This window comes from Coffea eugenioides, chromosome 11 (assembly GCF_003713205.1).
Source record: "Coffea eugenioides isolate CCC68of chromosome 11, Ceug_1.0, whole genome shotgun sequence".
In the NCBI taxonomy this organism is placed as follows: domain Eukaryota; kingdom Viridiplantae; phylum Streptophyta; class Magnoliopsida; order Gentianales; family Rubiaceae; genus Coffea; species Coffea eugenioides.
The window spans coordinates 34,158,150-34,169,518 of record NC_040045.1 but is presented as its reverse complement, the minus strand read 5'-3'; the positions used below and the strand labels follow the sequence as shown (position 1 = coordinate 34,169,518).

At 34.7% G+C, this 11,369-nt stretch overlaps 1 protein-coding gene across 1 annotated transcript; it reads right to left on the bottom strand.

The window, feature by feature from the left end:
• Positions 1-279: 279 nt before the first annotated feature.
• LOC113752349 (protein ACCELERATED CELL DEATH 6-like) lies at positions 280-3,432 on the bottom strand. The gene is made up of 5 exons (XM_027296467.1): positions 2,946-3,432; positions 2,536-2,724; positions 1,999-2,109; positions 994-1,472; positions 280-891 (listed from the first exon to the last, which is right to left on the bottom strand). Exons 1-5 carry the CDS (start codon positions 3,430-3,432, stop codon positions 280-282), a joined length of 1,878 nt encoding a protein of 625 aa, XP_027152268.1.
• Between the last annotated feature and the right edge of the window lie 7,937 nt (positions 3,433-11,369).

The following is an 11,369-nucleotide window of genomic DNA, read 5'->3' as shown; positions in this document are numbered from 1 at the left end:
CTAGATTCCGAGTCGTCTCCATGATCTCTTAGTAATTTCGTTAATTTCAGCAATAAAATAGCATTTTTTAAAAAAAAAAAGAAAAAAAATGACTATCAAAATTCATTATGGTGGTTTTCAGCTTTTATTTATGAACATGTTTATTGTTACATTCTTCACTCGATTTTTTCCCTATAGGAAATTCACCTAAATCAATAGACGACGAGCAAAAGTTCTTCACAAACTTGCTCAAACTTTTTCAGTCTGCACGAAATTGACATGAATAAGCAACGGCAGTTCTTAAGATGCTTGCCCTTTATAACAAAGGCAATAACGAATTAGGTAATACACATAGTCAAACATCCGATATGATGTTTCTATGAGCACAAGGGCCATCAGACCATAGATAAAGAAGAACACCACAAGGGGTCTGAAGTCGGTAATCACAACTTTCTGCACTATTAATGCTTGGCAACATGCTACGATTGTGAAGACCGCAGAGTAGAAGATGGAAATCATGTCCATCACATAGTAGCAGGGCAGCGAAACATAAAAATCCTCAGTTTCAAATCGCAAAAAGATAATCACCAGCAGAGTCCCCATGGTGAACAGAGAGGAGAACAGCCCTCCTGCTAAGTAGAACATCAACAAGCCGAATTCCCAGCGCCGGTTCTTGAGAAAAATGGCCTCTCCAGTATTTTGATCGAAACCTCCAGGAACAGTAAAAATTGCAGCAAAGTTTATGGTACCAATGAGGACAGACACAATCAACACAGCGTTGGCCAATTCTTTCACAATTCTCTCAGCATTTTCGCGTAGACTTGCATGATTCGTCTCGAATACTTGTTTTGCTGTCTTCCCATCAGAATTTTGTAGTTGCCAGAGATATGGATAAGAGTCATATTGCACCCGCTATGGAGCCAAAGCTCAATCATAAGTTGCAAATAGTCCGGAAAAGAAAATTAAACAAAATACAACATGCAATGCAATACTGGTATTAATTTAATTTGGTACCTTAAACCAGAGGACTTCCCACATCATTTGCGGAACAACTCCAGGGGGTGCGCTGGGAGGGGATTCCAGGCGTGCTGCGAGATGTATAATGCTATTTCCTTCGTAATCAATAGCGCTTAGCATCCTGTCCATGTCAGTACCACTAGTCATCAAGTAGTCGTACAAGAACCATTTTTTCTCCTCCACTGCAATTTGCAGTATATTCCTTCCTTTTCCATCGAAGGTATATGCAGCTTCAGGGTAGACACTGAGGATTTCCTGAACTACCTCAATGATGCCCAGTCTCGTTGCTTGTATTAGTGGATCTGGCATCCTATTTTTCTTTTCTGATGATATCCCGAACTGGCTGCCTTCAAGATCTTTGTCCTCTGTACGCACATACTGGCTCCAATCTTCTCTTCTGATTAACCTTTCTGCAAGCATTACTGCAACTGCATGGCTTTGCCTTGCATCATCAATTTCTTTAAGCAAAGGAAAACCTGGAGGGCAAATAAATTAAATTGGATAAACCATTAATGAGTAACTCCAACGTGGGCGGATTTGGTCAGGGAGATGCAGAAATAGTACTTCAAGGTCCATTAGGTGTCCTCGGCTTTTTGTTCTTCTTAGCAACTGTTCTTTTGGCACAAATCTTCTGGGTTCTCAAAAAGAAACAGTTTGAGGAGGTTCAATTGGCTGAAATGAATTTCTAGACTTGCAATTGCTTATTTATATTTATTCTACGACATGCCGATGAATAAAAGATATGTGAAGTAAAAGGAAATTGAAGACAGCTTGCAGGCCAAGCTGCATAGCACTTGAAAAAAAAATTCTTACATTGCTTAGGCATGAAAAAGAAACTAATTTACTCGAAGGAAATAAGACGTTCTTGTAACTACGAAGGTAGGCTAGACAACACTATGCTTCAACTCTCAAAAGAAGAATTTGGGAAAACAAAATTTTACCAATATATTCTATCATCACTAGCATGAATGCATATGAAGTAGATACAAGAAGATGCTTTACCCAAGATAAAATTGGCAAAAGAAGATCTATTCACTTTATGAATGGAAGCTGAATTGCTTGGTTCTTCTACATTATTGACAGTTTGCAATTCCTTGTACAAGACCGCAATACCTGCCAACAACACAATGAACTGATAGTATCACTCTTTCAAAATTTTGAGGGCATTTAAAGCCTGCTTCCTCGAAAAAACCGGCTGGCAGATCAAATGGTAGTTCAAATTGCTTCTCCATAGATCCTAAACCATTAAACACTAAATTAGATGACTTTTATTACAAAATCATGTCACCAGAACATACTACACTAAATCTTAGTTAGAAACTTTTGTCTCCCAATGTTAGGGAGGGGACTAATCATATGCGTGATAAGATCTTCATTGACTTCAAAACCACATCACATTCAGCCTAATGATTATTGGCAATTTGCCTAATCAACTTTACGGGTAGAGTACTGAAGTACTTAAAAGAAATTCAAATGTCTCCTAAGACTTGGAAAAGTCTTATGTTGCGACTTGCATGTGGGTAATGATACAGCACTTACAAGAATAGATTATAGTTCGGAGTATATGCAGAGGAATGAGGGACTTCCTCCGAAGATCTTTGAGCGTGTAGGCAGACCCACTCCTGAAGGACTCTTGTTTTGCAGCCAAAAGATGTAAAGCAGTTTTTCCTTTTTCATTACGTTTTCCAGCAAGATCAGGACAGGACTCCAATATGCCAATTGCCAAACCTGTTTGATACAATAGAGTGAAACATGTAGGAAGCAGTAAACTTGAAAAGGACTAAAAGTTAATGCAACAATATCCCACATCATACTACACCAGCATAGACCTGGACAAAAGATAAGATAGCATAAACTGATAAACTGAACAAACATAGAGTTCAAATTCAGCAACAAACTTGACAGCTTTTGCAAAGACAATCAAAATTTTACTTGATAGAGAAGCTTACTGTAACATTCTCCAATTACAGCAGCATGAAGGATTGTGCATCCATCATTCCTCCTCATCATGTAATCACCGATATACTTTTCCAGAAGTGAGAAAACTTCCTTTTTCCCACATGCAGCAGCCACAAAAAGAGGGGTTTCACCCAGTTTGTTGCTCTCAGACACTAAATCCCTTTCTGTCCTTAAGATGATCTCTGCAACATCCTTGTGACCAAATCTTGCAGCCTCATGCAATGCAGTGTCGCCGTTGACATTCTTGGCCTTCAGATTTTCACTGGTCACAAGACCATCTTGGAGAAGTAATCCGAAGGCAGCCACATTTCCGTGAATGGCCAGAAAATGGAGAACAGTATCACCACATTTAGCAAGTGGTTTCACACCTTCTTCCCTCCAGAAACTGCGAAAGTTTTCTACTGACTGTCTTTTCCCATCTATGACTGCTCTATAAGCAGCAGATCGATGGCTTAAGTTGATTCCAGACCTTGCCATTTGAATAGGTATAAAAAAAATTCCTTCAAGGTTCTTATGAAAGTGCCATATCAAGTAAATCAATCGTATGTAGTATAATGCTCCACTAGACGAAAGAAAAGATTGGAGGAAATGAAAAGCAAGAAATTGCTGTAGTGCTAAAGGTGGACAGATAAGAAAGCACTAAAAACGTTACTACGACTTTGGAGAATCCTGTAAAATCTTTTGAAAAAGTTTAACCACAGAAACTTGTTAATAAATTCCCTAAAAATTTAAACAAAAATGGTTTAAATGCAATTTAATTGATTACCAGCTAAACATAAAACATCTCATTCGGTTTCACTTCAAATTTAGTTGAAGCAGGGCCAAAGGGTTAATCAGCATATGATAGTGTATATTCGCTAAAGTCAATCAACTTTTAAGACTGAATACGTATTTGAACTATTTATGTTATAATAAATGACATTTTTGTCATATTAATTGCATAAATATATTTATATAAGTATGATAAAACATTTAGAGTAAACTTAATTGATGAAATGATAAGAGTTATGAGGGTGAAATTCATTCGATTATAAACAAGGTTTATTCTTAAATATCTCTAATCAAAGTATTAACAAGAAAGGGCATTGTTAATACAGTTAGACTGCATATACTATGCTGTTTCTATATGAGAAGTAGTAAACCTCATCTACTATGGTACGTAAGACACCTAAATTAGTATATGGTTGCTTGATAGGACGATCAAATTCACTAGATTGATCTATACAGAAATATGCTTTAAACGCCAAAGAATCAATCTCTAAGTGTAAGCAATCCTTAGACCTAAAGTTATCATATTAATCTCTAAGTGTAAGTGATCCTTAGATCTAAAGTTATCATAGTATCCTGAGTGCGGATGGTATACTTGTTTGTTATATGATTGTTCCTGTAACAGCGAATGCTCAAATCATTAGTAAAGGGGTATATATTTGAAGTATAAAAAGATGGTAAATAACCTATAAGGATTTACCATCCCTTATAAAAGAAGAATTATCTCATATCTGGCCACTTGTATAACTCAGAATTCTTAGCACTAAGTGAAAAAATTTTAGAAAGTGTTTCTAAGTACATCTTCATTGGAGTTATATTTTAGTACAAAAAATGAGTATTAATCACATAATGAAATAGGCACAACTTATTCACAAAATTAATGTAAAATAAATGTAATAAAAGGATATTAATTACATAGTAAACGTTCACTGAAAGGTGAAGTCATTTACTTTATTTTTTTCATTACTTAGGTGGTCATGATGCATTAAATTCTAATCTATAAGAATGAGTTGGTTGATTAGTGGAATCAATGATGAATTAAAAGGATTTTTAATTTAACTGGTTCTTATTTATTAAGAATTATAATTTATTGTTTATTGCTAATGTATATGAGAAGCTAATGGATCACACACACTAAGAATTTCTTTAACCGGATTAAATGAATTTCAAGTAGGGATTTGATAGATAAGTTTTTATAACTTATAATTTAATTTATGAGACAAATTACACTTAAGGGATTATAGTACAAATAAGTTTAAACCTTCCAAATACAAGTATTATATTAGAATAAGGAAGCCGAATCCTATTGTAAACTAATGTTAGGTTTCTATAAGAATATGGACAAATATTCACCAAGTTTAAGGCTTCCAAATACAAGTATTGTATTAAAATAAGGAAGTTGAATCCTATTGTAAACTAGTTTTAGGTTTCTATAAAGATATGAACAACTTATTTGTCTATAAATACTCACTAAATTTTTGCTAACAAGACTAATTGATGCATAAATTGCCTTGTGAGATTTTCAAGGAAAATCTTGAGAGAAAAATATCCAAAATTCATCCAAGAAATAAGGAAAAAATCACATCTCTCATTTCTCTCATTGGGGTAAGTTTTTCTGTGAAAAATTAGGATTTTTCTCAAACCAATTAATTCGATCTAGAAGATTCTAGTTAAGGAGATTCGCGTGGAGATGTGCGGCTGGATCACTTTACCCCCATACATTAAATTTCCGCTGTTCTAAGAAGATCTTCCTGGGTTGAGATAATCTTTTTAAACTAAACTAACTTTATGTCACATAGATTTAATCAAAGGTCGATTTACTAAAAGAATAAAAAATTTTAAAAGTTTCTCTATGCATGTTTTTCTGATTCCTTACAATAGTATTGGAGTCAGGTTTAATTAACTCATGTGACAAATTATTTAACTGTCATGGATGATGATAAGATCACGATTATATGCTATTCTTGTAGTTGGTTTGAGTTTTTATATGTACAAAAGTGATTGAAAATTTTCTAAGAATTTATTCTTGGGTTTTTCAATGACTGTAATCGGGAATTTTCAACCAAAACAATAGGATTTGTGGTTATCCTTTTCTGATTAGATCACAAATAGAAAAACCTCCAGCAAAAGACACGAATAGAAACAAAAAGAAAGCGCCGTCGATGTTGACGAAAGCCGCGGCCGTTCCGGAAATGTGACTGCTTTTCGTGATATGAATGGATAAAAAGTTTCTTTTTCCCTCAAATAAATTGTTGATGCATGAATTCTCTGGTACGAATAGCTAGTAAAGCAAAAGATGCAATGAATAAAGAAGAATTGTTAAGTCCACTGTAACCTTGACTAAAACCACTGGGTCCATGTGTTCTCTGGTATCGATAGCTATTAAAAGATGCAATAAATAAAGAAGAATTGTTGAGTCCACTGTAACCTTAGATTAAAGTCACTGGATCAAAAAAAAAAAAAACCTGGATAAAAGTCATGGCTAGATAAGATGGTCTTGTTTTCACTCAGTTGTCTTGTTTTCACTGGATCAAAAAAAAAAACCTGCACTGTTTGATATGTGAACTATGGAATCTTGGCCTACGTTTGATCATAGTTTAATCAATTGGTCTTACTTTCTTCTTTTTGCAAAAAAGAGTTTCGTGCATGCATTGTATATTGTTTGATTGCTAAAACTACTTAACAAAAGATCAAAAGCTCTGCAAATTTTAATCACAGGAAATTGCGTCAACACTGGATTTCTGCAGTTTTTAATGTGATTTTGCAGTGGCTGGTTTGGTTTGCTGATAGGTTACATTTTTATCATTAAATTTATGATTATTTTTTTCTTAATTTTAGTTAAATATTATATTAATTGATAGATTCTACTTATATTTGGTTAATAATACTCATCGGAGGGAAATGGAATAAAAAGTGATTAAATGGACAATTTTTCAAGATTATGAATCAGTTTGACATCGGTATGATTAAGATATGCTGCCGACTCCAAGAAGTTCGGGACTCGCATGCGTGGAAGCCACCAAGTCTGAGTCGGCATTGCTGGAATTGAATTCCTTTTTCCACGGGTGATTAGTCTTCCAGTCATATTAGAAAGTTACCTCAATTTGTCTTATTTTACTTTAGGATTCTTTTTCCTAGAAGAATTAGAATAGTACTAGATAATTGAAATAAATGGCGGCTGACTATTAGTACTTTTGAAAAGCAACCCCTTTGTTTTGTCTTGGAGTTTTTGGCTAACTACTGGTTTTGGCATCAAGACCAAAGAAACGAAGATCTTTTCTCTTTGTCTTTTCTTTTCTTTTGTTTTTCTTTTGGTTTCTTATCATCGAATATTCATGCAATTTTTGTCAATAAAATTGTTTGGATTATTTCCAATGATGAGCAGCTAAATTTCCTTTTCTAGTCGAACGTCAACTTGAAAATGCAATCCCAAACATCTATGAGATCGAATTATTTTAATTATTTCTTTTATTCATTAGTATTCGTACGTTTTTTGATTTAACTTCTTATGATTATTTGGTTATTTAAATATCATGGGCTCGATATTTGAATTAACCTAATAATCTATTATCAGATTAATTGATTGAATCTGTAATTGTTTGATCGATTGATACTAGTGGCGACTAGCGTAATTAGTCCCATGTTAGGAAAATATATGATCTAATTTAAATAAATTCTCGTAGAGTGTTTGTTAGTCAGAGTTGGATTTTTCTAATTTTTATTGCAATCAAAAAATTAAATTCTACGGTCGTACCTCGGGTTGTTTCTTGATTAGGAAAATATTTAACGATCGTACCTTGATTATCGATAAACTAAGAAAAAGTTGGTTGTCAGAATTTATTGATGGTTATAACTAATCTATTAATGAGTAATTGAATTATCTTTGCATCGATAATCAGTTGTGTAGACCGTGTCTGAAAAGTTGCACCTTTGTTATTATTGATTTAATTCCTATTTATTTTTGTTAGTTGCTTTATTAGTTGGTTAATTAGTTATTTTTGAATTCATCATAACCCTCCCTCGAATATTCTGGACTCTAGAAGAAACAAATTTTTTCCAATCCCTTTGGAGACCCTCCTCACCATTATATATAAAATTTGTATTTTTTTTGAATAGATATTTATTATTATACAGGTTCGACACCTGTCAATTTTTGGCGTCGTTGCCGAAGACTAGTGTCTAATTAATTTGTTTCTTTCTGAATTCATCTTATTTTTATTTTTATGTTTCTCTTATTTTTTTACTAGTTTATGATTGCTAACACTCAATATTTTGGCGATAGACTAGATTTTATTTCTAGGAGGGGTAATGAGGTTTGTGTCTTTTCTAATTATCAACTTTTAGATACACTAACCTATCATGTAGAAAAATTGACTATTGCAACTTGTGAAATTTGTTATGCTTTGGATCATTCAATCGACATGTTCCCCATATTTCAAGATGACTTGAATGCCCCAATCAATACTTTTGAAAATTTTTCACTCCTGTTTCAAACATAGTATGATCCTTATTCATACGAGTATGATCAAGAATAGTAGGATAACTCCAATTTTAATTATGTAATACAGCTAATGTGTAACGCCCCGAGGCAGAAGAAAAGGGAGAAATTTCTGGTGAATAGTGTTTTGTGGGGAATTCGGCCAGAAGCCGTGCAAATTCCTTATATTTTTCTTAAAATTCCCTTTTCTTTGACAAATACCACTTTATAATGGCCCTACTACTCAATCATCCCACAAAGAGTGCCAATGAACCTAGAAAGTAGGGTTTCACACTTCGGTTTCAAGTTTAGAGCAAAATTAGGATTTTCGTGATTTTCGCCGGATGAATTTTCGGTACAGAGTAAGGATTAAATTTGGAGAGTAAAAGTGACTTTTAAGTGAGAAATAATATGTGATTAGTAGCAATGATATAAGGTTAGTGAATGGGAAGTAAAAATCCTAGTACGTGAGTTTTTAAGAAAAACGGCGCGAACCGGCGGGTCCCGCGCACTTCCGATTGAACGCACCACTTGACCACCATTTTTCTTACCAAACAAACTTATTGATATTTGAGCAAAATATCTCCTAACTTACAGCTAAGCTTGACCGAAATTTGTGGCTCAAATGCAAGGAAGGAAAGAGAAAATTTTTGTGGTTAAGGTTAAGCCAAGTGTTGGCCAAACTTGTGGTTAGAATTAATTCTTACCTTTCTACCTTCTTATAAGACAAACTTAGCTTAATCTCCTTCATTATTTTCTGCATCTTGGCCAAGTAAGAAGAGAGAAAAAAGGGAGAGCAAGAGTTCACCATTTTCTTCTTGATTTACACCAACCAAGTGCTAAAATCAAATTCAAAACCGATTGATCGTAGGTTTGGAAGCTTGGGAAGCTAAGAGAACCAAAAATTTCAAGAAATAGTGGAGGATCACTCTTGCAAGCCTTCTTTTTGAGGTATAAAATCTGATCTATGACTTTGATCCTTTTATTCTTGTTTAAGATGTTAAATAGTTCATGTTTTGGGTTTGATTACAAGTTGTGCAAGTGGTTGTGATGATTATTGGATGAAATAAACAAGTTAGGGTATGATTAATTTCTGTCTACACTTGTTGTATAGTTGCATATGTTGAATATAAGTTTATATAAGGAGCTTTAGTAGTGATTGGAACAAGAAATTTGAGAAAGTTCCATTAAATACCAAAAATTCCAGAATCTGGAAAATTTTCCCCATCATTCTGTCCGGTTTTGTAACCCTATGTTATAGGCCGAATTGGCCTTAGGTCAAAGAATGAAAGTTGTAGAAAATGGTATTTTATAGTTGCCCACAAAATTTCAGCTCAATCGGAGCATCGTACCTTGTGAAAAGATGAAAATACCCTCGCTGATCTAGGTCACTTTCCAGATTGCCGCGCGGACAGTTTAGTCTTTTTGGTTGAGTTTATTCACTGTAATCCGTTCAGTTTTAGTCTTTGCTCAAAACATGAAAGTTTTAGTTCCCTGTCTTAGCTTTGTAACACCGCCAAGGACGTCTTAAACGGACCTCGGTAGACTGAGATATGGTCATTTCAGTACAGTGCGGTTGATTAGCCGAATAGTTGAAACCAGGTTATGTGAGTTGGGAATTTGATCAGGTTACACTGAGAATTTGACTGAGTGCTCTTCATGAAAACTGTATTTTTTTGTCTTAGCTTTCAAATGCCTCTAAGAACACCTGAATCGGACTTTTGTAGCCTGAGATATGTTCATTCCAGTGTAATGCGGTTAAATAGCCGACAAGTTAGATTTTGGTTCTGTAATTTGAGGATTTGACTAAGTTGCATTAGAAACTGGACTAAGTGACCTTCATGAACATTGTAACCCTATGTCTTAGCTTCGAAACGGCATAGGTTGCGCCTCAATCCGATAAGCGTAGCCTCGGATATGTTATTTCCGCATTCATACATCGAATCTGTCTTTTGCTAAATTGAATTTCTGCACTTGTGATTATTGTGAATCTTGTTCTTATGATATTGTGAGCCTATGGAACGGCTCTTGACATGAATTGCTGATATATGTGATGTTGGGCTTTGGTTGAGGAAAAAATAATGAAGCCTAATTGGCTGGAAAATTAGGTAAACACAAAGGGCATGCTGCCCGAATTTATACTCGAGGGCTAGGAAACGAGACTTGTAACTTGTGTAAAGGTTAAGTGATTATCACTTAAACTAGCGAGCACCTTTACTACTTTGTTATCGAGGGTTATACGTTAAAAACCTAAACGAACTTGTACCCTTGAGGAAAAGATATAATGGCCAATGTAAACTTGTATTTCCTTGTACTTTCAACTCAAGTGTTGTTTTCCAAGTATATATGCTACAAAAACCTTACGATTTGAAAAGCGAGCAAGTGTTTCACGAATGCCTTTCAAATGAATTTCAATTGGTTGATTCTTAATGAACGGAACGTTTAAGTTTCGAATCTTACTCGTGTTTCAAAGTTCTCAAATTGAATTTCTATCGCAGATCTGGACTTCAAACCTGGAGTATAGTTGAACGTGAATACTTGAAGCACTATAATTGGAGTGAGTGATCCCTCGACTGTTCCCAAAGTTACTTTTGAACTAATTCTTGCATTTATTACTCCATTGCATATCATTTGGGTTCGGGTGTGTGCCATGACATAATTTGGCTCCAATGAGTTCCTGGAAAGTCTTGTGCTTAGAACCAATGTCTCCACTATTGTTTACATATTCTTTGGAGCCCGATGGCTCCTTACTTCTGTTTCACGGTTACCTGATCTAAACGAGCATTGGATATTTAAGTACAAGAACTTCACTGGCTCACATGAGCAATAAATGAACATTTGATTACTGCATCATGACATCATATCAATGCTTTATTGTGAAATATACTTGGCTGTTGATTTTACTGGTCACTCGCTGAGCTTCTAGCTCACCCCCTATTATCTTCTTCTCCCCACAGGGATCGAGGTAAAGGAAGAACTTGTATTTGGATCTTTGTGTGGCTGGATGGCGTACATCTTGTATAGTTTAGTTTTGGTTTTGGTTTATGTACTTTTGGGCCTGTATAAATATTTGGAATTGAATCGGATGTAAATCTACATTTTACGCTTAGAACTAGTTTCCGCTTCGCTTGTGATATGTAATTTTGGAGAATTGGATGTATTATTTGAG

Bases quoted from the DNA above. Each gene is read 5' to 3' on its own strand.
- LOC113752349 (XM_027296467.1), bottom strand. From the start codon at position 3,432: ATGGCAAGGTCTGGAATCAACTTAAGCCATCGATCTGCTGCTTATAGA. The intron at 2,725-2,945 runs GTAAGCTTCTCT...TGTATCAAACAG, and splicing joins TGTAATTGGAGAATGTTACA to GTTTGGCAATTGGCATATTG. The intron at 892-993 runs GTACCAAATTAA...TTGGCTCCATAG, and splicing joins GGGAAGTCCTCTGGTTTAAG to CGGGTGCAATATGACTCTTA.